Consider the following 16,686-nt stretch of genomic DNA (forward strand, 5'->3'; position numbering starts at 1 on the left):
GAGCACTGAGCAGTGGACAAGTATCAGTGATCTTTAGCACATTTCTATCAGCCAGACACCTAACTATAAATGGACAAAAGTGCATACCACACACACAATAGGCACACAAATGCAAAGAGTAATGTTTATTCTCCTTTAAGAAATTTAGAATTAAGCTTTAAAAAAAATTTAGAACTAAAGATATGACTATTCAAAGTCAGATACAAAATGAGAGACCCATGACAGACTATTCTGGTCAGGTTGGGTTTTAAAATTGTTTTCAAAGTGATTTGCCTCTCTCACCCTTCTAAGAGGGAAACTTGATGTCCTCCAATGCATTCCCTAACTGAATGACTTTTTGCTTGGAAAACTGATGCTTCATTCCCGGCTCAGAACACAGACCCTGCCACTTCATGTTTCCTCACTCATCCCACTGCTCGAGTGCACTCACCGAAGCTGCAAAGTAATGTGCGTAGCTGTCATGGGGATTCCACTGCACGGCCCCGATGTCCCATTTGCTCTGGCGAGAGATCTTGCGGTGACCTTCAGATGGGGCATCCAGATTCACAATATACAGGAAGCGGCGGCTGGAATGGGAAGGGCACCAAATACGTACAAGGGTTTAGTACCACAAGGGAGGGCCTGCTTTTAAACCAGACCTACTTGGCAACCAATTCTTCTGACCTCAGAGAGGACAAAGAATTTTAAAAGAGAAAGAATAAAAACAAAACAGAAGCCAGGTAGCTGGGTCAGAGCACAATTTTAGAAGACGGCCCTTCCAACATAGGGTACAATCCAACATGAAGGCAACAGTGAAGTTGGATGTGACTCACATTCTGTGACATCTACACACTCTGAAAGGCAGCCCACTATGGGCAAATGACAAGTGCACCCCACTGTGACTAGGCAAACAGCAGCCTAACAAACTCATGTGACACTATTTAACAGACAGCCACCATCCTGGAACAGAACTCCGAATTCCCTTGCAAACAGACTGTTTTTAGGCTCCAAATTTAATCTTTCAGAAAGCAAGTTAAAGGATTATTATGAGGAAAGAAGCAATATAAATTATACTAAAAATTGAACTAATATGTTGAGTGCCAGTGATATGCAAGATACTCTTCAGTTCACAAAAGGTTGAAATCAAGAGTTATATGCTATTTCTCACCTCCATCCCTTTGTCAAAGCTGTCCCTCATAGGGGCTATGACCTCCTTCTTCACCTATACCTCTTGAATCCCTAAGATCAACCCCTGGTTCAGGGATTACTATTCCCAAAGAAGGGCTTTCTTGATTCCCCTCCCTCCTACAATGTTAATGCTCTCTACCTCTTGAAAGGTTTTGTTTTATTTATCTGTGTATATGGCTTATACTTCCCCCTCCCTCCCCAGGAGAATGCCAGTTCCAAGGCCAGGGCTGTTTCTTCTTTGTCTCTGTATTTCTCACACCCAGAAGAGTGTGTTACATAGAGCAGGTACTTGATAAAGGTTTGAAATTGAAAGGGACAGAAAAAAGGAAGTCTGATCCCCTCACTATTTCATTTTTAGGGTGTTAGTTACATGCATACACACTCCCGCTACATGCACAAACATGTTCTGTAAAAGTCAGTCTCTTTGCTAAAGAAAAACCTGAACCACGAGATATCCATAAAGATAAGTAGGTTTGCCAATGAAAAGTATGAAAGCTAAAAGCTCCTGCTTAAAGGAAACAGATTAAAGAAAAAATTAAGAGTATGTAAATAACTGGAAAGTAAGAGAAATTCAGACAGGAGAAGCTAGTTATCAGACTAAAGAATCAGACTCTATGACCACAGTAGGAAAAGTACAGGCTCCAGACATCAACAAGCAAAATCCCAAAGAGCGTAAGATGCTAGACATTCTCGGAGAATGAGTAAGGATCAGAGGCTTTATAGAAACTCTGACCTTCTGGGAACTAGCTCTGACTTTGGACATCTCTCCCTAAATGGACAGAGGGCAGGCAGAGAAGTCAAGTAGGTAAGATGATGTTTGAAAAAGAGATAAGGCAAAGGAAACTGAAGATTGAAGAGCAAAGTTCGGGAAGTGAAAGTGAAATGAGAAGGTGAGGAGTAAAACCTCTGATAAAAGTAAATGGGGAGTCACAGAGAAGTCAGTTAAGGGATACTAGCCCAAAGACTCCTCACTGACACCATGCTCTTCAATAGGGAGGAATATGAAGAATGAGACAGTGGCCAGCCCAACATGTCTTTCTAAGGTAATTCAAACTTAGGGCTTCTGGCATATTGCTAAACTCCTAATAAAAATTGGGCAAAAATATGTTTAAACTTTGCAGCTTTAACACAAGTTAAAATATAGTTTCATATTATTCTTAGATGGTGCTTGGGTGGGCACAGGATAAACAAGAGAAATCTTTGAGAGTCCTGAGAATCATGATAATTAGGAAGTAGGAAAGCAGCATGGTAAAGTGGGAAGAGGATCAGATCTGCAGTCAGAAAGCCTGCCTCCGAAGCTCATTTCCCATGACTTTGGGCCAGTCATTTCTTCTTCTATCAAATGAACAAAGTAGACAGCCCCAAAGGCTCTTGATCTATGACCCCCATGAATTCAGAGCCTTGATCCTTGCTGAGAACACAAGGTGGCCTTTACTTGATTAGAAACTTTGTGTTCCCAGAAATGACACAACAGGAGAACTTTGGAGCTCACTTACCCAGAAAGCACTGCGTGCTGCCCAAGACAATCTACAGACATTGCAGTTGCCTGTTGAAAAACATAAACAATTGTTCAATTTTAAAAACAAGTTGAAATAAACCAAATTGAAGGGATTTAATTATTTTTCATTGTGCCTTTGTCATCAACCAGGAGAAGAGTCTGGAATCTTTTTGGCTAATAATTATCAGGACCTATAAAGGTGAATTTTAAATTATCTCCTTATATTTTCAACATGAATATCAACTCCTTTACCTTTCAGTTAATTCAAGAAAAGATAGCTCTAATTGTAACTCAACATATACTAAAACAAAAAACAAACAAAAAAAACGGGAAAAAGAGGTGTAGATAAGGGTGTAGAATCCTTAGGACCTTAACTGAATAAGCCAGAGCATATGCATTTAGAGAAACTAGAAAAGGCTCCTCCTGTGAGCTAAAATCCCACCCTGATGACACCAAACAAGCTAGACATCAGTGTAGTGATTTCAAGAGGCACTGACATCTTTGAGGTGCCACAGGAGTAAAGTAGCCATATTCAAACCTTATCTTTGCTATGTCCTCGGTCAAGCAAATAAATACCTGGTTACCAAATTCTTGGAGCTCCTCCTACTGGGTCCCCCAGAGATTAAATCTTACCAAGATAAAAGAAAAACTCATATTCAATCTAGAGTTTCCAGTTCTTGGGGAGAGGCATCTTTCATCATTCAATATCCAATTCCCCAAAGTGTGCACTGAACTGAATGAGTTTGCCTTCAGGCTGTGGTCAGAAGTTGCTTTTAATCACTGCAATTACGGCCCTGGACTCTCTTATTTGGACAGGTTCAAATACTGCTGTGTCTGAAAGTCAAATTAGCCATAGCTACTCTTGGCACCCTTCACAGCAACACTCCTGCATTAAGCAGGCTTTAGCTGTTTAACTGCCATCTTTTCAATGAAAGCCTTTTCTGGGAGACTATCAAGGGATAGCCCATTTTGAACATTTGAGCACAATCACAAGTAGTAAACAAAAAGAATGTTTTTTACAGTTGTTCAACCTCAAGAAAGATGTCCAGAGTATCAGGGACAAAGGGTTCAAATCTGAGCTTTAGAGACTGACAAGTGTTCTTTCCTCCTTATTGTGGGTATGAGCAAAGAGAAATCCAGAAGGTAATGCAGCCAATCCAATGGCAGCCATGAAAGGTCTCTTCAGAAGTCTGGTCCTGGGTCTGGGCACCTGATAAACTTAAGGGTTGGTGATAAGAAAGCAGAATCAAAGAGGTAGGATAGCAAGAAGCCATCAGTTTCCATACAGATTTGTAATCTGTAATGGAGACCACCTCCTCTATGCAGCCTTCCCTGGTCCTTCTGGCTATTAAAGATTCCTAGAATACCTTGGCTGATCTTTTCTCTGCCCCACTTCCTTCCCTACCTTGTATTAATACTTATCAGAGCTGGTGGCACAGTGGATAGTGCTTTGGACCTGGAGTCAGGAAGACCTGAGTTCAAATCCAGCCCCAAACACTGACTAGGGTGACCCTGGGCAAGTCAATTAACTTCTATTGGTCTGTTTTCTCACCTGTAAAATAGGTTGTATAAATAGTGCTTGGAATACACAAACACTTAACATTCATCTAAATGAAGATTCTACAGAACATATACAAAGAGTCCTCCCTTTATCTAAATTTGTATTATACAAATTCACCTTGGCTCAGTTTCAGGCTCCCCAAAGGCTGCTGCAGCCTCACTCCAGGGGCCCCCAGCTCCAGGCATTGAAGCCACTTTGGCAGTTGCCCCCCACCACTCAGAGCTCCAGGAGGGTTCACTCAATGCTTTCTAAACTTATATTAGTATCCTTAGTCTTTACATCTTGCATAACATTTAATTTTTTCTAATGTTTTCAAAATGAAAAGTTATTCTAGTTTCTAACAACAAAATGATATTTGACATGGTGATGAATTTTACTATGAAACAGTCTTGTACCATATTTTACACACTTTGATGTATATTCATAAGTGATTCTTCTATCTAGCAAGTCAATCTCTTTGGAAGAAATTCATAAAAAGAAAGCTTTGCAGGTTTACCTGCCCACAGTCTCATTCAATCCAATTCAATTTCAAAGAAAACCAGCATTTTACACATGGCTTTTGTGGAACTGAGGACTAGTGCGGTTTGTTTATCTGAAATGACTGAGTGAGAAATCAAACTTTCCTATTTGAAATCCCAGCTGAACTAGACAGAATGGGAATAAACTTCTAAGAGATGGAAGCATTTTTCTGTTCATCCTTCTAAATAATGACGCAAACTAGAAACATTCAATCAATGCAAATCAGAGTCAAGCCAATTCTCTTAACATCGGTTTGTCACAGGCTATGATCAAGGACTATAATATTTTCATTATCAGATTTCATATAGTAAAAGCAAGAACTGATATCCACCGACATAAAAGAATCAGACAATTTCACATGACACGATCCAACCTCCTTAAATTAGGGACTGGAGATGCTAAGAAAGTTGTTTTGAATGACTGTCCTCAATCTTCCTCATCCTCTTACTAAATGCTTATCAGAAATTAGCTGATGCTCTCTGAACACTTAGCACAGTGGCTGTCATACACACATCTCTTCCTGAGATGGAACCTCCTTCTTCAGTAGACTACAATAAACTGCCATTAATCGTCTATGATTGGAGGAACCACTTCACATGTCTGGCTCTCATCAGTTTCCCTGTTTGTAAAATGAAGAGCTAAATGACATCTAAAACCTATTTCTACAGACGTTATCACATACTATATATCCCAGTTATCTACATTTATATCTTCTCCCAACCAGACTAAGCAATTGAAGACAAAGACTATGTGTTATCTCAACACTGCCCCTGCCCAGGGCCTGGCAAACGGTTCATCACAGAGGTGGAAGTTAAATCAACAAACAATGAATGGATGAATTGATGAGGAAAGTATGCTATTTGCCTTGGCAGACTTGACCCCAGGCATCACCATGTCTTCTAAATAAAGCTTTCTAGAAAATAGAAACTAAAATGCTGCCTTTGTCTTCTAGCTTTACTAGAAATTATTCTGCTGTTTTCCAAAATAAATGAAACTAGAAAAGTAAATTAGTAAGAGAGTCTGCCTCTCTACAACTTTATATAGTTTTTTCTTTTTCGGTAGAAGAATTTGCCAGAACTGGTATGGCCTTGAATTTGTAATGGATTTTTCCCCTCAAGTAAAAGATATTCACAGATGCCTATCTGTCTAGGAGGGTTGTAGTAATGATGAGACTCATAAATCACAAACTATTAAGGCAACAGGGAGCATACATAATGCTCCTCTCTCTAATTTTCAATTCCAGGTCTAAATAATAATTGGATGAGGAAGTTAGTCACCCTTCTTCTGATCAATTAAACCAGGAGGTGTGGATAAAGTAACCAAATCTGAGAATGACAATAATCCTAAGGAAAGGGCTTAAAGAAATCTTAAAACAAGAACCATTACCCAATGATCAAATGAACAAACAATTCTCAAAAGAAATACAGAGTATTAATCATAAGAAAGACTGCTTCAGTTCACTAATATAAGAGAAATACAAATCAAAATGACTTAGAGGTTTTACAATTGGTAAATATAACAATAGATGGAAACAGTCAATGCTGGGGGTGGGACCTGTAGAAAGACAAACATTGAACTGTATACTGTTGGTGGAACAGTGAACTAGTCCGACCATTCTGGAAAGTAACATGGAAGAAAGTTATTAAAATGTCCATACCCTCTGACCCACATATCTCCCTGCTAGGAATATATCCCAGAAAGAACAAAGACAAAAAGGTCCCATGTGCACCCCAATACTCATAATAACACTGTGTGGTAGCAAGGAAGTGATAAGAATGTAGATGACCTCTTCACATGGGGAATGACTGAACAAACTGTGGTTCATAAAGGTTTGGCATTCCAAGTACTAAGTCGAAGCCCTTCATACCCTAAGCCCTCCTACCTTTCCCGTCTTCACAGACCGAACTCCCACACAGTTACTCTTTGATCCAGTGACATTGGCCTCCTGGCTGCTCCACAAACAAGACCCTTCATCTCTCAGAACTGGGCATTCTCTCTGGCTGGCTGCCCCTCTGTCTGGAATGCTATCTGTCAACTCACCTGGGTATCAACTAAAACCCTACCTTCTACAGGAAACCTTTCCAAAGCCTTCTTCATTCCAGTGCCTTCCCTCTGTTAGTTACTTCCCATTTGTCCTGAATATAGCTTGTTTATACACATACACACACACACACACACACACACACATCTGTTTTAATGTTGTCTCCCCCAGCAGACCGTAAGCTCCTTGAGAGCAGGGACTGTCTTTTGCCTCTTTTTTTAAATGTATTCCCAGCACTTAGCACAGTGGCTGGTACAAAGTAAGCACTCAATAAATACTTACTGATTATTACTGTGCTGTTAGAAACAATTAACATGAAAAGCTTAAAGAAGCAAAAGATACGAATGGATGCAAAACGAAATTAACTTTTTAAGAAAGAAAACTGCGAAGTAAGCTGAACCAGGAAAGTAATGTGCCTGACTACAACAATGCAAAAGGAGAAAACAAGGACAACAGAAAAAAGTCTGAGCGCTATGTCATCACCATATGATGATCAAGCTTGGCCCTGGAGAGAGCTGAGGAAATGCATCTTCCTCCCTTCTTCGTCATGGGGGGAATCACCGGTATTGAATGCTGCATACACTGTCAGACTCAAGCAATATGTGGGATGGTTTTACTGAACGTTTTTCCATCTTATTTGAAAATCCTGAGATAAAGGAAGGGGAAAGTGAGTGATATATTTGGAAATGAAGGTAATAAAGAACAAAAGCCATCAAGAAAAGATTATTAAATCACAAAACCAGAGTCCCTGAGTGGAAAGGAACTCTCTCATCCCAAGAAGGATTCCCTTCCACAACATATCTGACAATCTCTGGTAGAACATTTCCAGTAATGGGAGGCCTCACTAACAAGGCAATCCATTCCATGTGTAGATGTCCTTCCAGTTTTGGAAGTTTTTTCCTGATATTATGCCTAAACCTATCTCCTTGTAACTTCACACATTGGTCATGCCTTTTTTTTTTTTTTTCTTTTTAGAGGACAGTTGGGGTTAAGTGACTTGCTCAAAGTCACATGGCTAGTAAATGTGTCAAGTGTCTGAGGCCAGATTTCAACTCAGGACCTCCTGACTCCAGGGCCAGGGTGCTATTCACTGAGCCACCTAGCCACCCCGGTCATGCTTTTCTTGCCTGCAGTTATATAGATTAAATTTATTCTCCCCTCTAAATGATTAGGCTTTAAATTTTTTAAGAAACCTCTTGTGTACCCCTACTGGATCTTCTATCCTACAGATGATACGTCCCCAGTTCCTTCAACCACTCCCCCTTGACAAAGTTTTGAGATTTCTCATAATTCTTATCCCCTTTCCCTCTAAAAATGTGATGCCAAAAATGAACACAAGATTCTAGGTGTTGTCTAACCAGAGCTTCTTAAACTTTTTCCATTCTTTCCACCCCTTCAGCACTTCTTAAACCGTGGGTTGCAACACACTATGCACTGGACCAGTGCAAAGGTTTAACTCCCTTCAGCTAGATAGCACTTTATTGAGGCGGACCAAGGCTGCTTAGGTTTTGTTTTTTTTGTCATTGCTGGGTTTTTTTCCCCATAACTATGTCTCACTGATGAATCACAGTGAGCTTACAGTCAGTCAACTGAAGTTCCCAAATCTTTTTCACATGAATGTATTAAGTCCAGTCTACCTCCATCCTATATTTCATAATGGTGGGGGGGTTTTGAACCTAAGTGCTGAACATAGAAATACTTGTTAAATTTAATCTTGATCAGTTCTACCCGATTCAGGTCTTTCTGATCCTTGCTTCTGCTATCCAATGATCCCTGATAACCTGTCATCCACAAATTTGGTAAGCAAATTATCTGTTTTCATTTAAGGTGTGGATTTTTTGAGAACTGTAACTAGGAAAGAGTCAATGAGGACACAGCTCTGTGGCAAAGGCATTTAAGATTTCACAGTCTACACTCATATTGCTTTCTCTTGCCTAAATGCCCCCAAACATCCCCTGAGAATTCATTTTTCCCCTAGTGACATTTAAGTCCTATCAAGGGGCTTCCTGTGCCCTAGCATCCAAACATCTTCCCCAGTTCTCCTTCCCACACTGTCTTTCCAGAGTCTATCCTGTACACCAAGAAAGGATTTTTTCAGGAAGCTATTTACTTTAAACACTGAATGCTATACCACAGGATCACAAATTTAGAATTGAAAGAGACCTTAGAGATCATTTATTCCAACTCCCTTAATTGTAAAGATGAAGATACCTAAGTCCTTCTTGAAGCTAAATGACTTATCCAAGGTAATACTAGTATTAAGTGGCAGAACCAGACACTGATCCTAGACTCTCTGATTCCCATTCCAGAAATTTTTACATGGTATTACACTGCTAGCACAGCTTGAGAGGTATACAATGGTTTTCTTTATGTGTAATACTGGTCTATATTTACCAATTCTGCATTCCTTCATCACGACTTCTCCACTCCTTCCCTCCCAAAGAATGAGGCCATCACATAGGCAAATCCCCCAACCCTCACATAGGTGATCTTGAAGGACTCTTCAGCTCAGAAGTAGCATGAATCTATGCCCAAGGATTACTCAAATAACTGGTTCTTGGGCACCATTTTTGCTGGCTAACTGGTGACAGACCTAGCAGAATACGTTTTTACAGAATAAATGAATCTTAAAATTAAAAACAAAACCATGATCTGAACCCAGGATTCCTTCACTGTAACATTCTGAAAGCCACATGAAAATGCATTTACAAAAGATCAGGACTGATATGAAAACCAATATGAAATATGTGAAAACATTAATATGAGTCTGACTACTTATATCAAAACTTCAACAAAATGAGTCTTGATTGTTGCCCCTTCTTTCTATGCAGGAAAGCACAGAGGACTGGGTGGGCTCATTACTGCTAGCTGTTTAATTTGGGACCAAGTCATGTGCTCTCACGGCCTCAATTTCTTTGTCTTTAAAATGAGGGGGTTGGGCCAAGTGACTCTACACTTCTAAGAAGTGGCTAATGGGGGCAGCCAGGTGGCACAGTAAGAGCGCCGGCCCTGGAGTCGGGAGACCTGGGATCAGTTCCGGCCTCAGATACTTGGCACCCACACAAAAAATAACTGGCCGTGTAACCTTGAGCAAGTTACTTAACCCCAACTGTTTAAAAAAAAAGAAGTGGCTAATGGGATGGAAAGTCTAGTCAACAGAATAGGATCAGGTGTGGAACCGAAGGCTTGAGGCCACATGTGGCCTAGGTCCTTGTGTGCAGCCTTTTGACTGAGTCCAAGTTTTATAGAACATATCCTTTTATGAAGGGGATTTGTTCTGTGAAGTCTGGATTCAGTCCTCACTTGAGGACCTAGAGGGTCACATGTGGCCTCAAGGCCAAAGGTTCCCCACCCCTGAATATACTATAAAAACCATACTAATTTCTACTAACTGCTAGAGTTACAGAAAGAAAAACTCCCACAAAGCTGTTAGAGGCAAATTTCCTTTGTCCCCCCCCCCCATTATGACAACTGCTGTTTAGGTGTCATATAGCTTCCTAATATATGAGCCAGCAGCCTCAAAGCAGGCTGCTTGAATTACATCTTCACTGAAAAGTGGGGGTGAGGCTACCCGGGCTTCTGGTGAGAACTGAAGGGCAGCTTCCACATTAGCAGGTCCAAGGTAAAATAGGCAGGTATGTTCTGGCCATATGGACAGAAACATTGGCTCTGAAAGCAGAGGACCAGCACTTAAGACATACCTTGGGTACTTCTAGCTGGCTGACCTATGGCTAATCACAACCTCTCTGGGCCCTATTTCCTCATCTATAAAATGAGGGGGCCAGACTAGATGACTTCTGAGGTCCCGTCTAGCAAAAATAATCAAAAAAAGATAAATAGGGACACTTCTTATCCCCTAAATAACTTGTACTTCCCTGGAGAGGCCTACCCTAACAATCAGATACATTGTGAAAGTCAGTGCAAAGCACTTCAGTGTCCTCTGGGAGAAATGATGTGACTGAAATCCCTTATGGGAAGCTGGGTCCCAGGCACCACTAAGAAACTGATGAGGGGTTCTTGTCATCCATTCATCTTTATTACTAAGGAAGGAACAAGTTGTTTTTTTCTTTTCTTTTTTTTTTTTTTAAAGCAATTGGGCTTAAGTAACTTGCTCAAGGTTACACGGCCAGTTATTTCTGGGTGTGGTGCTAAGTATCAGAGCCCAGATTCGATCCCAGGTTATCCCAACTCTGGGGCCGGTGCTCTTACTCGCTGTGCTACCTGGCTACCCCCAAGCTCTGTTTTCTGTTGCTTTACAGGGCAGAAACCACATGGTGTACTGCTAAGATGACTAGAGGTTGAGTCCAAGGGCCTGGGCTTAAATCTCAACGGCTACTACCTTGTTGCTCCTGGCAAATCAATTAGCAGAGCCCTCTGAGCTCCATCCTCTTTGGTAAACTGAAGGGATTGGAATAGAATGGCCCTGCCAGCTCTAAATTCTACAGTACCACAAATATTTAAGCACCTACTATGTGGAGAACACTGTGCCAGGCTTTGGGGGACAGTTTAGGTAAGATGTGGTCCTCACCCTGAAGAATCTTACAGCCTAAGGGGGATAAGACACTAAAAGAGACTGAAATAATACACAATATTTATAGGATCACAGACCTAGCAATAGAAGTGCTAGTGTGCTGGCAAATGTTTAACAACTGCCTGGGGAGGGGGGAGGGGGGCTTTATGTAAGACACACCTTTAAATTTAAGCTGCATCATAACATTTTGTCTATCACCTTCTTAGGTCTAGACAATCGAGAAAATAAACGAAGTCCTGATTTGTAGCATTTGCCAATTTCCAATGGGTAAATGCTCGCATTAAAGATTTAACACTAGGCTCTCAGGAGCCAGTTTAAGCTGTCTCCTGTATATCCCTGGATGAATGGGAGCTCAGAGACCTCCATGAAGAATGTGAGGACCAGGAAAGTTTTCTATAAGTGCATTTAAGTTACAAAACAAAGTCCTATGTGACATAAGGGGCAGGGGGGAGTTGTTGGTTGTTGGAGGGTAGGAAGAAGGTAGAGAGATGAAAGAAGAGTGGTTGAAGGAGGTAGTATCTGAGATGAACTTAAAGGATTCCTATATATTCAAGAGAAGAGGCACTGGGAAGACACTCTCAGCAGAGGTTACATGATATAGGTAACATGAACCAAAGCATGTAAGAGCCTATATTTTGAGTCCAAAACTTCATACAGGAGCTCCGTATGAGGAAATGCCCTCCACCAGTGCAGATCAACACCTCATATCCTTCCAAGTTTCCCGGGGCTCCAAAAGGCTGCCTGACTCACCAGGCCCACAACTGCAGTAGACATCAAAGTCTGACTGGAAATCAGATTTGTCCTGACTCACCCTTTACTCACAGGGGAGCTGGTAGTACAGGAGATTGAGTACCAGGCCTGCAGTCAGGAAGACCTGAGTTCAAATTCAGCCTCAGACACTGTGTGACACTGGGCAAGTCACTCCATCTCAGTTTTCTCATCTATAAAAGAGATAATAATAGTGACTACCTAACACAGTTGCTGTAAAGGTCGAATGAGATTCTATTTGTAAAGCACTGAGGACGGTGCCTGGTACATAGCAGACGCTCCATAAATGCTAGGTATCAGTGTTCTTTATTATCACTACTCCATTTTGCTTCTCAGATCACAGAAGCCGTGTAAGAAGAGAATTTCACTTCTGCTAACATTGCTCGGGCTTGCACACAGTTCTGATCCCCCACCTGCACTACTCCAGCTGGCTTCTCCCAACCTCAGGCCCTAGAGTACAAAACTAAATGGATCACTTAACTTGTCTGAGCCTCAGGTTCTCATGTGCAAAGTAAAAGACTGGCCTACAAGTCCCCTAAAGATTAAATCCACGATCCCACCAATCAAGTGTAGTTCCAGAAGGCTCAACCTGGGGAAGAACTTCCTCTTGCTCCAGGAAAGATGGAGACAATTTACTTCCTAATAGCTCCAACTCTCACTCCGGGACTTCCTATGTCCAAGTGTCCTTCCTTGGCTTCCACTGTTCTCAATATACATCTGGGATTCTGAACCTGGGGTCCATGAATATTTTGGTAAATGCATTTCAAGGTAATTGTTTCTCTCTGTAATCCCATTTACTTTACTTTACATTTAAAACATTCTGAGAAGTGGTTGGTAGACTTCCTCAGACTGCCAAAGGGTCCCTGACACAACGCTATGAATGTGGAATATTGCATGTAGCCTCCGACTTAGGTGAATTGTTGGTTAGTTTTGCTAAAGAGCTTGTTTTCTCTCTTTTTTAATTTTCCTATAAGAGATGGCTCATGAGAAGTGATAAAAAGTTATCCATTTTTTTTCTCATGACAGTCCCTTAAAGGCAGGTACTATCAGTCCAGTCCATGCACATTTATTGAGGGCCTACTATGTGTTAAGGGTTGGGGACACAAAGAAGTAAAAAGGATGGTCCCTGCTCCCGAGGAGTTCAGTCTTAATGGGGGTAGGAGGGAAACAACTTGCAAGTAACTACGTACAGACAAACTACATACGAGGAGAGCCGGAAACAATCAACAGAGAGAACACGAGAACTAAAGGGGATCCACAAAGACTTCTAAGAAACGGTGGGATTTTAGCTGGGACTCGGGGCAAAACCAGGAAAGCCAAGACCATTCCAGGCAGAGGGAAAACCAGAAAAAAATACTCTGAGACAGGAGGAGGGTTTTATTCCAGGAACAACAAGGAGGCCAGAGTCACTGCATCAAAGAGTGTGTGGGAGGGCTGTAAGGTCTTAGAAGACTGGGAAGGCAGGAGGGGACTACTGGTCACAAAGGACTCTGAACTCTCTAAACAGAGGCTTCTACATTGGATGCTGGAGGTGTTGGCAAGTCCCTGGAGCTTAATGAGTAGAGAAGTGACATGGTCAGACCTACAATTTAGGAAGATCATTCTGATGGCTGAATATCAATTTTGCATTTGTCTCCCTAGAACCAACACCCTATCACTACCCTGGTCAATAAACACCAGAGGATCCCTATTGCCTCTGTTGTTAAGTCGTGTCTGACTGGCTCTTCCTGGGTCCATTTGGGGTTTTCCTGGCAAAGATACTGGAATGGTTTGCCATTTCCTCCTCCAGGTCATTTTACAGATGAGTAAACTGAGGCAAACAGGGTGAAGTGACTTGCCCAGGGTCACACAGCTAGTAAGTTTCTGAGGCTGGATTTGAACACTGGGAGATGTCTTCTTGACTCCAGGCTCAATGCTATTTACGGTGCCACCTTACTTCTAAGATCAAGCATAAACCCTTCTGTCAACTAAAACCCCATTCTACTTGATTCCAACCTATCAACGCATATTATACATTTCCTTTACTGCCTGTGTGATCCTGACCAACTAACTTCACATCTGTCTGTTTCCTCATCTATGAAAAGGGATAACACCTCCCAAGGCTGAGGGATCAAATGAGATGGTTGTAGCACTGGTTGTTGTTATTATCATGTCTACTTTTATCTTTTTGCTGCTCCTTAGGCATGGCACAGTTTCTGTGCCTTTGCACAAGCAGGCCCCCTGCTCTACTGTCACCTCAAGACCTTCCCTGCCTGAAACCTCTGGTCAGTGCTTCCTCACCACAACGCCTGAAAAGACCTGACCTTTATTGTGTCTGCATTGTGTGTTTCACCTACACCTGTTGTTTCCCACAACAGAATGTAAACTTCTCAGGTAAAGGGAGGGACAGGGTTGGATTTCTGTTATTTTTTTTAGGGGGGAGGGGGTTGGTGTATGCATCCCCAGCATCTAGCACAGGTAGAATGCAGCTTTAAAAAATGCTTGTTGACCTGGTGGTAACCACTGGTTCTGCCACCTTCTGCCTGTGTGATACCTCTCTGGGCCTCAGTTTCCTCATCATCCATGATCCTGTGACCAATTTTCCATCACCAGAGATGGCATTAGGCAGAGGCCAGGCAACCCTCTATTGGAGGATTCCTGTTCCAGGTAAAAAGCCACCTGTCCACTCAAAGCTTAATGAGCCCGACTGGGGGGGGGGAGTCCTAGGATCCTGACAAACTCGGGAAAGGGGAAGCAGGAGGGAAACGGAGGGGTCACGCTGCGAAGCCGAATTCTGCCTCGGACACTGGCGGGCTGGAGGCGCCGGGCATGGCACCGGCCAGTCTACCTCCGTTTCCCCACCTGTAACGTGCGGTAGTAACAGCTCTCTCTTCCACGAGAACACGAGACAGGCTGTTTGCACACGGCCACCGGACAGTCCCGGGCCCTCACCGCGCCCGCGACGGGGGGTCCCCCTGCCAGGGCTGCCCACCCTCGGCTCAGCCGGCCCCGGAGGCCTCTGCCCACCCGGGACGGCTCCTTACGGTCGGTCACCAAAGGCCTCCGTGCCGGAACCCGCCTTGGGCTATTCTCCCCTCTCTCCTCCCTCCGGCCCACCGGCCCTCGCCACGCCCTGCCCCGGCCCCCCAGCTCCTGGCCCGTAGAGCCCCCACGACTGACAGAGCCTGGGGAGGTGGGGAGGGAGGCACGAGGCGCATGCTCAGACGGCTCCATTCAGCCCACCCCACCCCCGCCGCGCACCTGGGAATCCCTAAACTCCACCACCACATTCTCGCTGCTCCACCGCGCCGCCATCTCCGGCCTGACCGCCGCCGCCACCCCACGGCCGCGGGCGCTGCGCTCCTCCCCTCGGCCCCGCGTGCCCAGGCTTCGGCAAGAAGAAGGACGCACCCTTCACCTCAGACCACCCCCTCTATGCCCCGCCCATCTCGCTACTCGACCAGTCATTGGTTGTTTCCTCTGCATTGGCTCCGCCCCCACCCCTCGTGGTCTAGCGTGCACGCGCCCTGCCAAACACTACCAGCCCCTCGCCTTAACCTCCCCTCCCCTCCCTGACCCAGCTAGGGCTCTTATCGCTTCCAGGTGACGTGACGTAACACCGAGAGGAAACCTCCTCGGCTCTCGGTAGCTGGAGCCCCGCCCCCGTTTTGCCTCAGGCTCTGTCGGGAATTGTAGTCCTCGGCCAACCCGAGCAGAAGTTGTGAGCGGGCCAAAAAGGATTACACGTAGGTGGGCTAGGAGCCAGCTCAGTTTCCTTCTTCCTGATCTCCTAAACCCTGTTCAAGGACTGACAAATGGACGGACAGATACAGGTACAGACAGGCACAAAAACGTATGGATGGATGGATGGGTGGACAGATGGATAGAGAGATAAAAGATAGATGTTAGAGAGAAATATGGATGGATAGACAGGCAGGCACAGGGATGAATGAATGGACAGATAGAATCAGTCTCATCCTCTGGGGCTAAATATGTATGCCCCTCCTCCAACCATTCGCATCCATGTAAATTTCTCCCTCTATGCAGAAGACATCCATTCTCCCAGAATTCTTGTTAACTACACCGCCCAAAGTCCTAAAAATCTGCCAGACTGTATCCAGAAAACACTATCAAAACGTGATGAGAAGCTCATGTTTTCAAGCCTTTGGTGGTCAGGCGCTCTCTCTCTCTCTCTCTCTCTCTCTCTCTCTCTCTCTCTCTCTCTCTCTCTCTCTCTCTCTCTCAAATATGAGTCTCTTTAGGGTTTTTAGGAATAAAGAACTTGCTATGATTGCTTCTCATGATTTATGAGAGGGAGCACATTTCAAACTGATTCTCTTAGCTTTGGATCCTTCATAAAGGGAAGGGATGGAGAATAAGCATCCTTATAGTGCCTACTATGCGCCAAGAATTGTGCTAAGCACTTTTACAAATATTTTACATATTATTGTATTTGATCCTACAACCAGTAGTATCAAAATAAGAGATTCCTGGTTCAGATGAAATCATATTTCTTGATATAAAACTGAACTCAAAATGGGTCCTAGAGCCAGAGTTCTTTACTCAGAGCTAAGCCCTGTCTCAGACAAGTCTTCCTCAACTTTCCTGCCGCCTCTTGGAGT

The 16,686-nt window shown here is 43.4% G+C and overlaps 1 protein-coding gene across 7 annotated transcripts in view; it reads right to left on the reverse strand.

Annotated features, from left to right (window-relative positions):
• WDR59 (WD repeat domain 59) overlaps positions 1-15,479 on the reverse strand; it is a 69,297-nt gene extending 53,818 nt beyond the window's left edge. For 2 of the 7 annotated variants that reach the window (XM_069087668.1, XM_069087666.1), the window contains exons 1-4: positions 15,326-15,463; positions 12,129-12,258; positions 2,664-2,713; positions 431-566 (exon numbers count right to left, since the gene is read on the reverse strand). In XM_069087668.1, the coding sequence (XP_068943769.1) occupies positions 431-537 (107 nt within the window). In that variant the 5' untranslated portion in view covers positions 538-566; positions 2,664-2,713; positions 12,129-12,258; positions 15,326-15,463. Of the gene's footprint in view, positions 1-430; positions 567-2,663; positions 2,714-12,128; positions 12,259-15,325 lie in introns of all 7 variants that reach the window. The other 5 variants (XM_069087670.1, XM_069087664.1, XM_069087669.1 and 2 more) reach the window with 3 other exon arrangements.
• Between the last annotated feature and the right edge of the window lie 1,207 nt (positions 15,480-16,686).

Source organism: Petaurus breviceps, unplaced genomic scaffold (genome assembly GCF_028583685.1).
Source record: "Petaurus breviceps papuanus isolate PSGF00001 unplaced genomic scaffold, PetGlider_PUasm1.0 182, whole genome shotgun sequence".
NCBI classification, from domain to species: domain Eukaryota; kingdom Metazoa; phylum Chordata; class Mammalia; order Diprotodontia; family Petauridae; genus Petaurus; species Petaurus breviceps.